At 43.4% G+C, this 19,256-nt stretch overlaps 1 protein-coding gene across 5 annotated transcripts in view; it reads right to left on the reverse strand.

The window, feature by feature from the left end:
* The window catches only part of IL12RB2 (interleukin 12 receptor subunit beta 2), an 82,149-nt gene extending 63,049 nt beyond the window's left edge, over positions 1 to 19,100 (reverse strand). The window contains exons 1-4 of one of the 5 annotated variants that reach the window (XM_021093522.1): positions 17,381 to 19,100; positions 10,846 to 10,902; positions 6,478 to 6,591; positions 4,400 to 4,687 (exon numbers count right to left, since the gene is read on the reverse strand). In XM_021093522.1, coding sequence (XP_020949181.1) covers positions 4,400 to 4,687; positions 6,478 to 6,553 — 364 coding nt within the window. In that variant the 5' untranslated portion in view covers positions 6,554 to 6,591; positions 10,846 to 10,902; positions 17,381 to 19,100. 5 annotated transcript variants of the gene reach the window in all.

Consider the following 19,256-nt stretch of genomic DNA (forward strand, 5'->3'; position numbering starts at 1 on the left):
GACCAACCATGTACTATATGCCAAGCCCTATGCTAAGTGTTTTATGTGTGGTTATTCTCAAGTAGACATCACAGCAGCAATATCAAGAACGTACTATTATCACCTTCATTTTATTGAAGAGGAAACTAAGATTTAGAGGTTGAGTATCTTGCCCAAGATTACAAAACTATGAAGTGGCTGAATCAGGACCCAGCCTCAGTGTGGCTGACTTAAGTCCAAGCCTTTCAACCACCATAGCTCTACCATTCTCCCTAACAGGGGAACATCCAGTGCTGTCTCCATTATCGCAGGTGATGGTAAGTTTGTTTTTTTAGAATGAAGTCCATTCAAATATTAGAAACCTTTACAAATTAGGGGTTTGCTGTCTCCATTCGCCTGAAATTTGCTGCCAAGGCACTTCTACCCACTGGCCCTAGTCATGTCTTCTTAGGCCATACCACCTAAATCTAATTTCTGCAGTATCACTTGGAGCACTTTATGAACATTTATAAATTAATTCCTTTTGTACATAAGACACTGAGAACCTTCCATGGGTGAGGCAGTGTTAGCTGTAGAAATGCAAAGGTGCATAAGGCAGGCATGGTCTTTTCTATCACAAAGTGTGTATTTTGATTTTTATTTAATTTGATTTGATTGGCTGCCCCGCCGCTCCCCTCAGCATATGGAGTTCCCTGACCAAGGATCAGATCTGAGTCACAGTTCTGACCTACACCTCAGCTGCAGCAATGCCAGATCCTTAACTCAATGTGCCAGGCTAGGGATTGAACCTGCGTCCCAGAGCTCCCAAGACATTGCCAATCTTGTCGCGCCACAGTGGAAATTCCAAGGTGTATATTTTTAAATGAAGCCACGTCATAGTCAAAGACAGAACTCAAAGCTAGGAGTTTCTTAGATTTAATGGACACAAGAGAAAATACTGTTACTCAGTCATTTCATTCCACCCTATTACTGAGATACCCCCTACCCCCATAGGTAGCGGCTTCCTTTGGGTGAGATAAAACAAGAATACCACTGAAGCTCTAGATAGTGTCTGCTCAGAAAAAAGCTGCAATTGATGGAATAAAAAGTTATTTTGTCCTTAGCACACACCACAGACCTGGGGACTGTAACTGCCCATCATGTGACCTTGGCTAAATGAACCTCTCAGAGCTTCGGTTTCTTCATCTATCAAATGCTATAACAAGATATAGCACATACAGTCTAATGGAATAATAAACCCTTTTCCTAGAATAATAGACTCCTTCTTGTGTGTGTATACAGAAATACATACACATATACACATTTATACATATTCTCTATATACCTCTATATACAACTACTAAGCCACATAAAATATATTTAACTTTTCATTTTATGTACCACTTCTTGTTTACCTTAGAGGTAGAAACTGTCTTGCTTCTCTATTTGTTTAGTGTCCTTATTAATATAATTCCAAACTCTCAAGTCAACCATCTGAATCACTGTTCAACATATTCAGACACACTGAGAATTTCATCAGCTTCAGCTGCTTGCAAACCAGTTTCCTGGAGCTTTGTGGACTTTTTTGAGATGGGTTTGCCTCTTTGCCTATACACAGCTATCTTTCTGGAACTGTCAGCCCTCAGTGTCCTGGAAATTCCTTCTCTCTCTCTTTTTTTTTCCCCTGTGGCTCAACCCTCTTGGCACTGGTTGTTTAGTTACTACACAATTTGGATGAGCTCTGGGCGGCAGAGCTGCACAAGCCCAGGAAGGGGCGGGGAAGAAAAGGTTTAAAGGCCAGTTCTGAAGAACCAACCAACTTTATGACAAGCCCACTCGAGATGGCACTATGGACTACTGCTTATCACAGGGAAAACATGGGCTGCTCACTCTCTCACTAGATAGGATTAAACTCACTACATGGGGTGAAACCAACATTCATTGTGTGTTTTCTTGGAATGACTAGCCTTACTCAGAAAAAAAGGGGCCGCTTTTCCAGTCAGTCCTTCACCTCAAAGGTGCTAAACTTGCTCCTCTGATGCCATTTGATGGTGCGGTTGCCACCTGAGCATGCTGCACCAGCAACACTCCTGCAGCACTGCACAGGTGAGCTGCACCAGGACAGAGACTCCTCTCCATCTCCCTTGATCTCCTGATGCTGCCAGCTGTCACAGATGGCATCCACATGCTCCACATGGCAAAGGAAATGAACGAAAAGGGGTGGCAGCACTCTCAGGCCTCTGAGCAATGATCGGAGATGGATGGAATGGCTGCGGACATCTGCAAGGATACTGACTTCCAAGGTCACTGTTAGCCCTCTTCTTTTTAGAAGAAGCACCTGTAGCACTGGGAGCACCTGGAACTGACATCACAGGGCTGAGGATGGCTGATATGGTATGTCAGTCTAGTAAGATGGTGAATTACCTGGATGAAACAGTCGACTGTTCCAAGGACAAGGGAGGTGAGGACCGGGGGGGGGGGGGTTCAGAAAAAAATTCATTTTGTCTATAACCAATGCTTATACTTTCTTTCAAGGGAAATGTGCTCAGCTATTCAGCATGCTGCACAAGTGCAGAAAAGACTAAAACCCATGGAACTGCAACCTTACCGCTCATCCCTTAAGGGCCTCTTTTGCACCTGGTACAGGATTAAGCACTTTGCATCCAAGGAGTCATCTAATCACTACAACAATCTCACGAGGTAGGTGTTAGTATCTTCATGACACAGATGGAGAAACTGAAGCTGAGAAAATAGAAATGATCTCAGAGTCCACTGCTGGCTGCAGAGTTGGAATTCAAAGCCCATGCTCCTTTTGCTACAGCACAGGCTGTCAGAGCTGGGAGTACGTGATCCATAAAAGGTGTGAACAGGAGCCCCTGCACTGGGAGAGGAGCATGAGACCGAGTTCATGCCTCCATACCCAAAATGATGTGCTTGGCCATTTGCTTGCTGTTGTGCTCAATACTTGCGGTGGTCCTCCAGGAAGACTGCCTGGCAGCAACCATATCCTTGTGGGTCACAGAGAAGAGGCTTCCGTCTTGTCTGAAAAGAGTCTCACTGAGCTCTATAGCACTCTCTCGATAACAGGGACCCTGTCCTTGCATCTGGGTCAACCAGCCTACTGCAGCAATTCTTCCTACTATCCCCATGCTTCTCACCTGCCACTTGGGGCTTCCCTGGAACCACAGAGGCACAAGGTGCTGTGGGATTGCTCAGGGCCTATGGTTGTTTGTTTGTGTTTTTCTTTGTCTTTTTAAGGGCTGCACCTGCAGCATATGGAAGATCTCAGGCTTGGGGTCAAATCAGAGCTGTAGCTGCCGACATATGCCGCAGCCACAGCAATGCCAGATCTAGCCATGTCTGCAACCTACTCCACAGCTCACAGCAATGCTGGATCCTTAACCCACTGAATGACACCAGGGATCAAACCCTCAACCTCATGAATACGAACCTCAGTTGGGTTCGTTACCGCTGAGCCACAACAGGAACTCCCGCTCAGGGCCTACATATGCTCACTGGCTCGTCAGGCTGGCCCTTCAAAGCTGCAGGCTGCAGGCTGCAAGCTTCAGGAAGGTGTGCTGCTGGCTCACCCTGTGCACAGTGGCTTATGCTGCAGGCAGCAGCTCTGACATCTTAGTTCTTACCCTAGGCAGCTGCCTGGAGGGACCAGCAGGGCAAGCCAGCAGTGCGGGGGAGCTGACGCTCTATAGCTGAACATTGACTAATGGCAGACACTTAACTCTGTCACTGTATTTCCATATGTTCTTTCTGGGGATGTCCCTAGGGCCCAAGTAACCAGCAGTATCTTCTGTGGATGCCGTGGCCAGCTCAGTAATTTAACCACCTTGTGTCGGCTCTGGTCCCTTCCCAGTTCACTCGCCCATGAAGTCTTAGCATATCCGTTTTCCTCTGGGCAGTTTTCTAGGAAATCCAGGAAAAGGTAAGTATGAGGCTAGCTCTCTCTTAACTCCTGCTAGGCATGATAGCCAGCCGTCAAGAGTGAGGGTGGATGGAAGAACTATTTTCTGTGCGTTAAGTTAGAGATGGGAGAAGGGCTCAGCCTTGGGTATCAGCCTGGGCTGCATAAGTCAAAAGAGACAGCTTTTCCTTCCTCTGAGCAAACTCTCAAAAGGCAAGAAGACCTGAGGACTCAGCTGTGGAGACCCTTTTCCTGCCACCAGCATCCAAGGGCAATGGGTAAAGGGCCTTAATGGCCTAAAGAGGAGAAAGAGAGAGGGGATGAGAGAGAAGACGAAGCTTACGACATGAGATGCCGGTTCCACGGATTTCTGGACTTCTCACATTGAGGTGCTCATGTTACACTAAACACAGCCATATGGTGGGAGAAGAAAGACCACTGTCCCCTATTTGGATTTCTGCTTCATACATGCCAAATACCCGAAAGCCACCAATTTATAGGAACTCAGAATGGAATGCTCACCACCAACCGAGATCTCGGCCCCACATATTCGAATCTCCTCCTTACTGCTACAGGCCAGTTTGCAGACGAACAGGGTGGTACCCAGGGGAAGACCTGTGACTTGAGAACTGAGGGAGTGACCACGCTGAAAGTGGATTCTCCTGTGGAACCTGTAGAGGATTAGCTTGTTTAAACTGGAGACTTGTAAGCAGCCTTGCCTGGGCTTCAAAGAGCATGAAATGTTGACAGCTGATCCAAGTGAAATTACATGGGAAGGCTGCACCGTCACATCCCCTCTCTTGCACACATCTGCAACAGGACACAAACGCAAAAGACGTAAGTCGACACATAAAACACCCATTTCCAAATGGAGGAGGATGTGTGTAATTCCCAAAAGCTGGATAGAACTAACCCTGTCAAATCATGCGAGTATACATAAGCGACATATGCTCTGGCTGTACTGGTGAAGCGAGTGAGAAAAGAAGGCAACCATATTAAAGTCTCACTGCATTTGAATTAAAATTTACATCCCTCTCAAAACAGTGATACTACAACCAGAACTATAAATAGGAAAGTAGTGAGAAAACAGGGTTGGAAGAACATTCAGGAACATAGTTCTAGGAAAAACCAACCTCTCTTATATGCAAATTATTCACCAGACTACTAGAAAGTACTTCCCAGAATAAATCACATTTCCATCCCCATTTATGATTTATAATACTCAATCCTCCTACCAAAAAGATTTTAAAACCCATTACAAATGTTTTAAAGGCTATTACAGATGTTAAGGGGTATATTTGGGAATAATTGCCTGTCTTTATATTAGGCATATAACATATGTTTAATCTACCATATTATCTTATAACAAGGAGAAAATATATAGGCGTTCTGGCATGTTTGTATTTGGCACCTTACCTTGCTATTCCTTAAGACCCTGGGCTGGATGAATCATTACCCAATACAGCTGATGTGAAATTACATGAATGCTTTCCTCTTTTAATGACTTCTCTATTTTACTTACTACATGTCAGGTCCCACATTCAACTCTTAAAGGAGAGATCATTCTTAAAAGGAGAGGTCATTCTTACTCTTCAGAAGTTTTTGTATATGTAAATATGACAACTAATTGGAAATTAATTGTTTCTGGTAGTACTCAGTAACTGATCAGAATTAAATATTTCACCATGAATTTTTAGATGTGACATAAAGTTTCCACTGGAAGTTTTTTTTTTTTTTGGTAATTATAAGATTGCTTGGCTCAGCTACCAAAGACAGAAACTGGTAAAGAATTTATTTAAATCAAAAAAAAGAATTAATTTAGGAAGGAAATACTGAATAATTATTTTATTTTATCTTATTTGAATTTTTTTGTCTTTTTTCTTTTTAGGGCCGCACCCTCGGCATGTGGAGGTTCCCAGGCTAAGGGTCCAATCAGAGCTACAGCTGCCGGCCTAGGCCACAGCCACAGCAACACCAGATCCGAGCCACATCTGCAACCTACACCACAGGTCACGGCAATGCCAGATCCTTAACCCACTGAGTGAGGCCAGGGATCGAACCCGCAACCTCATGGTTCCTAGTCGGATTCGTTTCCACTGTGCCACAATGGGAACTCCCTGAATAACCATTTTAAATGTGAAGGTCTTATTTTTATTTTCAGAACTAAGTCTCTCTCACTTTTGTTTTACTTCTATGTTTGTTTTCTGCTTCTTTGATCCCAATGGGCCACAAAGTAAAAAATAAGATGCCAATAAGAAAGCAAAGAAAATGCCAGCCACTATTTTTTTTTAGCATAGCTGAGTCCATCTCTGAATACCCTCTGTTAAAATTCATGGCAATGTAAAACATTCATTCATGCGTAGCTTGGCCACCTACTCCCTTTCTTAAGAGGAAATGATATGATTAGACTCTTAATCACTAGTATGAATTAAATAAAATACATATTAATAACAGACATAAACCAGACTTATTCACTTAAACATGACAGCAGACTGACTACAAAAGATCAATTATCAGAACATTTACCACAAATGCATATTTCATCTCTGAGAATTTAAACCAAAAATCCTTGCACAGATTAGATTACAGAAATATCTTACCTATTTTTGCCTTAACCAAGAGTGACATGATGATAAAAATAAGGGCCCATGAGCACCCGCAAACTGTTCGTGCCATGAACAGTCAACTCTGGGATACACCTCTCTGTATTTTCCCTTGTAAAAGAAGACACATTCATTCATGTTAAATACATTCAGAAAAATACCAGAACCAACACCACTCAGAGGGCTTAAAATGCCGCTTTAATGTTCTCCATATTGCTAAGATTTTGTTTATTTTTTTAAATGAAGTGTACCTTTAAAACCAGTAAATTGAAAATCATTGACACCTCTAACCCCCATGTTACTTAAGCTTCTGGCGGTCAGCAAAAGGTGAGAAGAGAGACCTGGCCTTTGAAGTCCTTTGGAACTGGGTTTAAATACGTGGAGATTGGGCAAGTTACTTAACCTTCTGAGCCTCAGACTCACACAAGACTTTTTTTCCTTCCAAACAGGGCAGCATCCCCATAGTCAAATGCAGTACTTTTAAATTCCAAGAGTAGTGAGAATTTTCGATCGAGTCCTGTGCTTCTGGAAGTAACAGGAGATTAAAAAGTGGCTCATGCTGCACCCCACCCCTGGAACTTAGTAAAATACTGATCTCTTTGATCGTAAAAAAAAAAAAAAAAAGAAAAGAAAAAATTCCAAGGGGGACCGTTTGGGTTTTCTACAGAAGTTCAATTTTACTTCTTTGTTTATTTATTCATTACTTATTTACTACTTTTATCTTGAATGATTTGGAAAATACAAGCTGGTGATTTCTGTTTGTTTCCAAATTTCAACTAGAGGAATGGCTTTAGCAAATTCTCTAAATTCTATTCAAGGTGGGGTTAAAATTCATAAAGCAGGTTGGGAAGTTCTGGGAGGTCTGGCCAATTGGAACGAGTCAACGCAAATGTTCACCTCTCTTATTCCCATGCCTAGAAATGTGCCAGAACATATGGGAGGGTCTCAGAAACATTCACTTATTCATTTCGTATTCCACAATGACAGCAACCTTTCATGTGCCAGGCACAGTGTCAAGTGCTAGAGCTACAACTGTCCTGCCCTCGTGGGCTCGGAGGAAGGTGTCCACTTGCTTTTTTTGGCTCCTCTCCTTCTAACCTAGTCACCACTTGGAGAAGACGCCAAGTAAAATTACCATCTTTTCCATAGTCTTTTCTGGTGGCTCTGCCTCCTTCTCCTGACTTTTAAATCTTGGAGGACCTCAGTGCACTCAAGACATTATTTTTTTTCTCTATTTCTACCCTTTCCTGAGGGATTTCATCTGGGCACCTGGCTCTAGATAGCATCCATATGCCAAAGACTTTCCTATGCTTATCTTCAACTTGAACACTGCTCTGAGCTCCAGTCTCATAGGTCTGTCTCCTTGGCATCACTTCTTGGACAGGGAACTCAATATTACGATGTTCAATTTGAATGTTTGGTCTCCTTTCTCCAAGCTGGTTCTTCCTCCAGCCTTTTCTCCCTCGGTGAACATTTTTATCCCTGAAGTTGCTAGAAGCCATCCTTGATTCCAGCCTCTCTCATGCCCCATTGCCAAGCCATCACGAGGGCCTGCCAATTTTACCTCCAGAATACATCAAAGATCACTTCTCTCCATCACTACCGACCTCACCCTAGTCCAAACCACTGTCGAGTCTCTCCTAGATGACTGCAGTGGCTCCTCAATGTGTCTGTCCAGTCCCTCCTTGCCTCTTCCTAAGTCATTTTCACATTGCTGGCTACCTTTTAAAAACATAAATCCCATGATGTTACTGCTTCATACCAGCCCTTTAAAACCTGTCAATGGGTCACCATTACTGTTAGAAGAAAATCCCAAGTCCTTACCACATCGGACTCTCGGCCACTACCTGGCTTCACATCTCCTGTCTTGCCACCATCACTGGCTCTAATCTTTTGCCTTCCCAGCTCTGCGTCATTCACACTGGCCTTCAGACGGTTCCCTGAACAAGACATGCCCTTTGCTGCTCCGGGGACCGTGCACTTTTCATTTCCTCTGCGAGAATCCTCTTCCCCTGGCTCTTAGTGGCTGACTGACTTACATCCTTCAGATCTCAGATCATGTGTCACTTCCTCTGAGAACCCTCCCTGACCACCCTGCCAAAATGGTCTTGCCCAGCTCCTTCCTATGCATCTTATCATTTGTTTATTGCGTTTATGGTACAGCCGGTGACTATCTAGTTTATTTACTTGATTCCTTGCTTATCATCTATCTTCTTGCTAGAATTTAAGCCACCATGGGAGCAGAAACATTGACTGTCTTGCTCATGCTGTATGCCAGCACTTGGCATTGAGGAAGAGTACTCCATACTTATTTATTGGAAGAAAGAAGGGAAGGATGGCATGAATGAGGGTAGGTGTTGGAAGATGAGCTATACAAAATTCAATAGAAACATCCTTGCAGTGGGCAGCACAGTGACCCACCCAAGACGTCCTCGCCCAAATCCCCAGGACCTGTGAATATATTATGCTGCATGACAAAGGGACTCTAGAGATGTGGTTAAAGTTAGGGAACTTCAGGTGCAGAGATTATCCTGGATATCCAAGCAGACCCAATCAAATCATGCAAATGCTTCAGTGGATGAGGGAGGCAGAAGCTGCGATGTGTGGACTGTGTCTGCTGACTTTGAAGATGGAGGAAGAGGGCTGTGAGCCAAGGAATGTGGTGGCCTCTAAATTCTGGGGATGAGTCTCAGTTTACAGATTATATGAATGTATTCTCTGGGTCTTGGTTAAACATGGTTGAGAACCACTAATCTAAACTGAAATCTGACAGTCTCCCTCTCTCTAAATCATAAATCCTAAAGCCCAAGGTCATGGCAGACAATGGGCTCGGTGAGCTAACTCCTGTCTTTATCAGCAGCCACACCCGCCACTCACTACTGACCCTACTTTCTAGTAACACTCAGCTGCTGCTTCTAGTTCCCCACATATATCATGCCATAAGGATGCCAATTCCTGCTTCTGTGTCTTTGTTCACATGAGTCTCTTATCTTTCCACTGTTCTTAGACTGGCTAAGTCTTACTCATCCACCCCACCTCAGCTCAGACACCTTTTATTCAGTCATTTATTCAGCAAATATGGATTGAGCAGTTGCTTGGTGCCAAGGGCTTGGGAGAAAGGAGAGAACAAAGACGGGGTTTCGGCTCTCATGGGACCAATATTCCATAGCAGATAGTCAGAACGCAAATAAATAAATAACAAATACATTCAAATAATGATAAAAGAACATGAGAGGCTAGGGAGAGAGAGAACCTGGGGAGGGGAGAAGCAGATCAACAAAGGCATTTCTAAGAGGCGAGGTTTGAGCTGAGACTGGCATAGGTCAGGTGAAGATTCAGAAAGAATCTTCCTGCCAGAGAAAAGGGTGAGTGCAAAGCCTGGAGGCAGAGAAACATGCCTGCTGTGGGTGAGACACAGAAATAAGATCAGGGAACCTGGGGAAAGTGATTGTGGAGAGGATGGTATGAAATGAAATTGGAGACGAAGGTGGGAACCAGAGCTACCTTGGGCTTGTTTGCCATGGAAGGGAGCCTAGACTTTACTCTCAAATCTAGGGAAACCACTGGTGAATAATTAGAGGTTTTATTTATTCATTTAACTGGGTTTTAATTGGGGTGTTATGAGATATTAATTACCTTAAACACACACAGATACAAAAGCAAACGCACAGAAAAAAGTAGTTGGCTCTCTGTGTGAAGGCCAGAGTAGAAGCAGGCAGACCAGCGAGGAAGCAATTGCAGAGACCCAGGTGGGAAATGATGGTGAAGCTATAACATTCTTTAAACAGTAAGATGTTCGATTGGCTTTTACAGGAATTTAAAAATGTTTATACGTAAGACATATATATATATATAGGATATATATACACACACACACACCCCTACATATGAAAATAGAGGATAAATTTGAGTTCACATAGTATATCGATCTAAACACAAACTTGCTCATTTTCTCTGAATGACCAGGTAAAACAGCTTCTTCATTTATAAGAAACTCAGAACCCCAAAGACCTTCAAGTAAATGAGGTATCTTCCAATAAAATGAAACCTCCTATCAACTGTAAACATCCTTCATTCAGTCTGCGTGGAGGGTCGATATTAAAATGACAACTCTGTCTTGAATCAGAAAATCAAAGAGTTTGCTATGTCATTGACTCATCACTCAAGTGGTGATGGTTTCCAGACAGTGAAAACAATGTTTCAATGAGGGAGGAGGGGACCAGCTAGAAACAGAGCAACTGGCAGGAGGGCAGTGACACCAGCTACCCCTTAGTGAGGCTCTCTTTCCCCACTGCTCCAAGAAGAAGCACAAAACACGCAGCTACTTCAAAAATCACATTTTACTAAGCTAGGAAAAACCCTTACCACAGGTGGTAATTTCACGTAGGCAGGAACTCTTCCTACTTCCACCTTACTTGGCTTCTGTAGCACCATGGCACGTTCAAGGGGGCAGCGTGGTGTTGCGAAAAAGAAAAAGGGTAGTGAGTCTCGGTTCCTGTGTCCTGTTAACTGTGAGGGTGCCGTTTCCTCATTCACGCAGTAAGTACAGTAGTACCTACCCAGGCAAAGTCATTGGGAAGCTGAACATGCCAGCGTCGTGGACCCACGAGAATACGTAGCCCTGAGGCTAGCTCCCATCTTCCCTCTGGTCCAGCTTTTGCATCTCTTTTCTAAATCACTTACGACTTCCAAGGTATTGGAATTGCATGTTTTATGAAACCAGGTAAAATGTCATGTTAGGCAATCTTAACCCTGGCTATCAAAGACTCTAAAAACTCAGAGGAGGAAGGGACCACGAAGGTTAGCTGGTAACTACCATGCCCTGAGGCACCGTTCCCTCCCAACAGCTGATCTCTGAGTGTGGGTCACCGCAGGTCAACCAAGTGGTTGTTTTGAGCATGCATCAGGCAGTCTGCCTTAAAAAATCCATGGCGGTGATTACCCAGTTCCCTCAATGAGACAGGGTGCAAAACTCCTCCCTTCTGCTGGCAAAGCTACTGACAGTCAAGTCTTACTGGCAGACTAGTATAAAAACAATTCTTTGGAGGCCATCTACTCTACATTCCTCATTTTACACATAAACGAAGCCCTAAAGAAAAGAAGGGACTTGCCAAAGGTCACATGAAGAGCAGAATCCAGATCAGAAGTCTCCCAATTTCTAATCCAACATTACTTCTAGCATCTGAGACTGCTTCTGATCAGGAGAAATAGCAGCAAGCCTAACACTGAAAATAATGCCAATATTAATACCAACGCTATAGTTTGTTGATCTCTTATTATGTTCAATACACATTACCTACAATATTTATGATACCCATCTAGTAAAGCACTTAGAATGCCAAATGCCTTAATCTTCAGAAGCTTGAATCAATTCTTTCGTTCTTTCTTTCTTTCTTTCTTTCTTCATTCTCTTTTTTTTTTTTTTTTTTGTCTTTTTAGGTCCTCACCAGTGGCATATGGAGGTTCCCAGGCTAGGGGGTCCAATCAGAGCTGTAGCCACCGGCCTACGCCACAGCCAGAGCAATGCTGGGTCCAAGCTTCACCTGAGACCTACACCACAGCTCATGGCAACATTGGATCCTTATCCCAATGATCAAGGCCAGGGATCGAACCTGCGTCCTCATGGATGCTAGTCAGGTTTGTTAACTGCTGAGCCACAACGGGAACTCCTTGAATCATCATCATCACTATTATTATTTTTTGTCTTTTGTCTTTATAGGGCCGCACCCACCCATGGCATATGGCATTTCCCAGGCTAGGGGTCTAATCAGAGCTGTCGCTGCCAGCCTATACCAGAGCCACAGCAATTCGAGATCCAAGCCACGTCTGTGACCTACACCATAGTTCACGGCAACACTGGATCCTTAACCCACTGAGCGAGGCCAGGGATCAAACCCAAAACCTCATGGTTCCTAGTCGGATTCATTTCCCCTGCGCCATGACAGGGACTCCTGAATCATTTTTTATACCCACTTCACTCAAAAGAATATCAAAAAACAAAGTTCAGTGTATATACAATATGTAACCATCTCTAATGATCTATTCCACTACAAGGATGGAAAAGAAAATCAAATCCATCAAGTAGCTAACTTGCAACTAATGGAACCTACCTTCTCTTCCCCATGCCTTTCCACAAGCTATGCCATGAAAAAGAAGAGTCTCCTGACAAAAGCATCATCTCCTTTTTCCTTCTGAGTCAACCATCTGGTGAAAAATCGAACAAGCTGTAACACGGACAGCTCTTGGCTTGCCAGCCCCCAATCATCAAATCAGCCCCTTCAGGATGTCATGTTAGATGGTTTGAAGGGGAAGGAAAGCAACCACATCAACCCCCTCTGCTTTTTCTTCTTGCTAACCTACAGTTCCAACTCCCAGTACAGGAGCTGAATCGGATGCACACCTGCTTTCCTTTCTTATGCAGCGGCTGAGGCTCTCGAATTTTCTCTCATCTCGCTGGTAAGCATTTACAGTTGTAATTTTCCCCATGTACAGGAACTTTCTTCTCTTGCTTGAATTCAGGAGCTTTTGAAGCTTGGGTGCCTCTTTCCGTCTCTCTTTTCTAAAAAATTTCAGAGTATTTTCTCTCCTTTCCCTCTTTATGACCTCATTATCATTTTTCTTAAAAAGTCTCCTTATGCTTTTCTCCCTTCTGGTCTGTTTTCCTGGAACGTTCTGTCCATCATTGCTATTTGTTTTTATTTCAGACACATCACACTGGACCTAAATGTTATGTGTAAACAAATTACATTTAAAATGCATTAGGGGAGTTCCTGTCGTGGCGCAGTGGTTAACGAATCCGACTAGGAACCATGAGGTTGCGGGTTCGGTCTCTGCCCTTACTCAGTGGGTTAACGATCCGGCGTTGCCGTGACCTGTGGTGTAGGTTGCAGACGCGGCTCGGATCCCGCGTTGCTGTGGCTCTGGCGTCGGCCGGTGGCTACAGCTTCGATTCAACCCCTAGCCTGGGAACCTCCATATGCCGCGGGAGCGGCCCAAGAAATAGCAACAACAACAACAAAAAAGACAAAATAAAATAAAATAAAATAAAATGCATTAGGGCATCTTATCAGGCCCCAACTCCAGAATCACATATACTGTGAACTGTCTTATAAATCGAACAAGCATTCCTACATTAGAACAATAAAAGGAAAATAAAGAAAGAGGAAATAAGACATGGATGGAATCTTGAAGAAACAAGGTACTTTCACATCACCTGGTGTTATCTGCTGTTTTTTCTTTCTTCGATTAGCTCCACAAGGCTACAATTTTCAGGGCACTTGTTCAATTAAGTTTCAACAATCCAGCCTTCTCTATATTCACTCTCTGCAGCCTTCAAGAGCTATACATAAAACAAGCCATCTCTCACCGGAAAGGATGATGTACTGGAAAGACCATAGTATTTGGGGCCAGGGACCATTCTGGGGCCAAGTGGCACCCTGGTTTCTCCACTTCTACCTGTGTCACCATCACAAGTAACTGCACATTTGAAAGCCCTTTTTCCTTGTTTGAAAAATGGCAACCCTCAGAGTTCCCATCGTGGTGCAGTGGAAACGAAGCCTACTAGGAACCATGAGGTTGCGGGTTCGATCCCTGGCCTCAATCAGTGGGTTAAGGATTCAGCGTTGCTGTGAGCTGTGGTGTAGGCCGGTGACTACAGCTCTGATACAACCCCTAGCCTGGGAACCTCCCTCCATAAGCCGGGTGCAGCCGTAAAAAGACAAAAAAAAAAAAAAAGAAAGGAAGGAAGGAAGAAAGAAAGAAGGAAACCCACATTTACTAAGAAAATTAAATCCCTTTCACTAACTTCTTCCTTAGTTTAGTGGAAAGGTCTGTCCTTGAACACATTCAATCCCGAAGTCTCTGTTTGTGGACAAGGAGGGGTGGAGGGTTTATTCTTGGGACTTGAATATTGTGAGATCCTGGCAAGTTTTATAACACCAACCCCTGAGTCTTTTCAGATGTATTAAAACTAATGAAGCACACTACAATTACCTTGTTTTAAGCGTTTTCTAGGAATTTCACAATTATCTTAAGATAATTGAAGGCACCTTGGATGGGGGGGGTACCTGAGACTAGTGGCACCATCCCACAATAGTCCTCAGGGCTTCTTCTATAAACTAAAAATCAACTGAAATCTCTACATTAACAACCCCATGTCTCATCACCTCTGCCTAATGTTTTACTCAATATTTTCCTTTTCCCCTGCACAATACTGTGAAAGAGATGTAAATTAAAATTCTAATCTTAATAATATTTTATAGGTATTTATTGAGCAGTTTATCACAATGCAGAGCGTATGACTGAGTTGTTAATATTTGTTTTCTACCAAAGAACTCTTGATATCTTTATTCTATGGGTGGAGAAATCTGCAAGTTGGTCATGACAGTACAGAAAACCCAGAAGTAAATTCAGAATTAGATAAATTAGAACTACCTTCCATGCTTGTGTTTCCTCAATAGTAAAATGAAAATACAAATAGCACCTACTTCACAGGATTATTGTGGGAGTTAAATGAGAAGCTCTTAGCACAGTGCCTGGTATACAGCAAGAGCTCTATTGAGGAATATTATCACCTACTGTTATTATTACTATAAGTAAAAGGATATCACTTACTTATCAAGGACATTATTAAAATTAATTTAGACAGCCTTGGCTCTCTCTTGGCTCATTCATCGAACTCACCCTTGATCGATTAATTTGATTAAAACTAAATCTCAAGGTAGATACCAGAGAATAACACATGGAACAGCTTGGCATTGTGATTCATTGTTCTTTACCTAATTTTTTTTTTTTTTTTTTTTTTTTTGGTCTTTTTAGGGCTGCACGCTAGGCATATGGAGGTTCCCAGGCCAGGGGTCAAATCAGAGCCATAGCTGCCAACCTACATCATAGCCACAGCTGCCAACCTATATCAGAGCCACAGCAATGCCAGACCCGAGCCACATCTTCGACCTACACTGCAGCTTGCAGAAACACTGCATTCTCATCTCACTGAGCGAGGTCAGAAATTGAACTCGAATTCTCTTGGATACCAGTCAGGTTCCTAACCTGCTGAGCCACAGCAGCAACTTCTACCTATTCATGTGAAACCAACCTAAACAAATAGAGTTATAGTTGCCATCTTGTTGTAAATTATATGTTTTATATTAATCAAATACGTACAGTAAACAAAGGCAAATAGTTCTGCAAGTCTTACAATAATATATTTGTTCTGAAAAGAACAAAAAAACCCTAGATCTCATGCCTCCTTCATGACATAAAAAGTGTTCTCATAAACAGTTTTACCTTCTTAAGGACAGGAACTGGGGTTTACAATCTTCGTATTTAGTACAGTGACCAGCACAATGTCTTGAACACAATAGCTGTTCCATACAAATTTGCACTTTAAAAATCATTGCTAGCATTAGCAAAAAGCACCACGACAGTCCAAGAACAAAGGAATTACGGACAAGGTTTCTTTGACATTTGGCTTTCTTTTCAGGTTAGCCCCACAAATGTGCATGAAGTTGATAGCAGTGCTGTGAGTGTAACTGCAAAGATGACAAATAATGGGCCAGAGAACAAAGCAAGAGCAATAGTAAAAAATACGGCCCTAAGTGAGAAATGATGTTCAGTATCTACTGGACTTAAAGGATTCTTCTCCTATAAAAATGTCAGATGTGCTTTAGAATATTTCCACACTAGGACCCATTCTAACACAGGAAAGATTCAGAGCTTGCCAAAATTTGGGAATTTATGTAAATCTCAGGACATTCAAGACAGATGATGCATAATGAAAGAAGGCTGCAAACACTTTTAGAGCCTTTTTGTGCCCAAGAAAGTGATAGTAATGAATTGAGGATTTCACATGAAAATGGAGAAGAGTGGTAGCCACTCTCAGTGGTAGCCACTAAGGTCCTTTCAGTTATATGCTGGACAGAAAAACAGTACTATTCCTTGTTAATGGGAACCAGAATCTAATGTTTGCCCAAGTGGAGGTGGATATAATGTTGTGAGTTACCATAAAAAGGCAAGAAGCACAGAGTCTGGAGCCAGAAATCTGTAACTCACTATCTCTGTAAAAGTGTAAAAGTTTCCACATCTGTAAAATGGGAATACTAATAACCACTTCACTGGGTTTTTCAAGAAGTATAGAGGATAACAACACCACCCAAGGGCCAGGTCCATAGCACATGCTCAACAAAGATTTTTATCCAAACAGGATATTGTAACAAACATCCGGAGTTTTGAAAAAGGCTAAAGGCTAATTTTGCCCTGTTCTTTTCAGATATACCAGGGAAAAAACGTTTTGTATGCTCTTGGGCTGCTATTCTCGATCTAAGCATCTCTCCCAATGCTTGCATTTAGTGCTCCTCAACCAGGTGAAAAGGGCCTCTCTAAAGACACTTCTCACAGGTGAGAAAAGAGAGGAGCCAGGCAGCCCGCCCCAGAACATTCTGCCAGTGACTGGCCAGGTGGGGACTGTGGGTCTACACAGGCCCCAGGAAAGTGCTGCGGAGAAAAGGACGATTCACCCTCATAGGAGCAAGACTCCTCAGTATCTTACAGAGGGTCCACTTTCAAGCCCCGAGTCACGCCCGTGGGCCTGGACCAAGGCTGGCCCCTGAGGGGTGCCTCCTGCCCTTTCCAGACGCCACCTCTCCCTTCCTCCCCCCCACCCCCATTCTGCCTCCCGCCCCGCAACGGCCTTAGAGACTCCCTCTGAGGGTCCCCTCCCCTCCGTCTGGCTCCCTCCAACCCCGCCCCTGCAAGCGAACATCCCACCGAGAGCGAGGACCCCAAGGAGAGGCCGCCCCCCCAATCCCGCCTCCCCCGCCATCCCCCACCCAGGCAGGAGGAGCGAGGCACTGACGCCCGGGGCTCCTGCGGTCCCCACCCCACCGAACCCCTGGTCACTCACCGCGCGTCGCCTGCCTTCCGGCCCGAGGAAGGCAGGGTGCGGAGGGCGCAAGGGCCGCGCCGGCCGTGTGCGCTCCGGCCGTCCGGGCGCCCGTGCCGCCCCGCAGGGGGCCCGGGGTGCGTGCTCGGGCGCCGCAGAGGCGCGCGGACGAGGCCCGGGTAGTGGCGGTGGCCGTGGGCCTTCGGCGGAGGGAAGGTGGCTGCGCGGTCAGCGGACGGAGCGGGCGGCCGGGGTCCGGTTCTGCTCGTGGCTGGCTGTGCCTTGGTCGCCCGGAGCAGGTAATTATGGCCCCACACCTCTGTTCCCCTTGTATACAGTGCGGGCAGGAAAGCCTCGCTTCCGAGCCCTAGCGAGGGTTGACCCTGTGGGTGAGGTGAGTTAGACGCCAGGGCATGAAAAGCATGACGGAGTCGTATTCTCGCCTTTCACAGCCACAGGAAAGTGGCACTGGGTTGACAAACTCCTCTGAGAGCTCTCCTCAGAGATGGGTTCTTCCTTTGTGCTTGCCCCGCTCTTACCGCACCCTGGTGCTGTGGTCTCCAAAGTGGGAACAAAATGCTAGAACTTTCATTTGTGTTTCTTACTGAAAAGTAAGAAAGAATTCACGTTTAATAGATGGCGTGACCCCGATCCTGAAGGTTCTATGTATTATCGGTGGGGTTCGGAGGAAAGAGAAAACTATCTGAAACGCAAGAGGGGATGATGGTGGTGTCTTAAGACAATATTTCACGGAATCTAGGAATTTAGCTGTAAGACACACCATTTTGTATATGCTAGTGAGAAATAAAAAGAGCTGTTGCATAAACTTAGGACTTAAGGCTTTCTTTTCCCTTAGAATACTTTTAATTAAAATTTTATTTTAAAAAATCCCTTTTAAATATATTTAGACATAAATATCCTGTCACTCTTGTTCATTCAAGAAGAAAAAGGAAAATACAATCAAAACATTTGGTTAAAATATTCTTTAGATACATTCACATTCAGAGTTCAACACTCCTGATCCCTTTTTTTGTTTCACCCACTATCATCCTCGGTGACACCGGCATTAATTAGGCTTCATTTCTTAAAAGAATATCCAATGGTTACTTCTGGGATGGTCTTCCTGTCCACTAGAGCAAACTCAGGTTTTGTGAACATGTTTAGAGCCAACTTCACCACCAAACTGTTTGGGCAGGAGGAATAAGACACCTCCCAATTTTGGAGATAGTAAATATTAAAAATGTGCATCTTACAATCAACAATGTACAGTGGATTGACATCCTTCAGCTGTTTATCTGTGTGAGTAATTGATAAAAACAAATCCTTTGAATTGGAGAATCAAAACATCCCTGTAGAGTGAGAGGGTGACCATAAAGATTATTTGCAACAAAAAGAGTTATTGTAGTTAAAAATGAGATTTTTTTTAACCAAAAAAAGCAAACATTCTAAATTTGCTGATCTCTTCTATAGTGGTATGTCTCATAGTAGTATGTAACCTAATAAATTTTTCTGAAAAACAAACACCAGGTCGTCTTTGTCCCTTCAAGTAAAGATCACATTTCACAAGAATGAGTGAAAAAATGCTACAAAAAGAACATTTGAAAATATTTCAAAATATTACCATTATTGTGCACTTTTTTTTTTTTGCTAAAAATTATGTAACTGTTACTTACAAAAAGCAGCTTTAAAAAACTCGGAAATGATTTACTGTCTTGTTTTAGTCTTAGTTGATTAAGTGAATTTTGAACCCATTTGTTAAAAAATATTAACCAAATATTAATAATAAGTTTGTGTAAATCATGGATTAGCTTATTTTTCTATAATTTTTATTGAGAAAGTCTCTTATTCTGTTAATAAGTTATTCCAAAAATGTATTTTACTCTTTATCACATCTTAA

Source organism: Sus scrofa, chromosome 6, assembly GCF_000003025.6.
Source record: "Sus scrofa isolate TJ Tabasco breed Duroc chromosome 6, Sscrofa11.1, whole genome shotgun sequence".
NCBI classification, from domain to species: Eukaryota; Metazoa; Chordata; class Mammalia; order Artiodactyla; family Suidae; genus Sus; species Sus scrofa.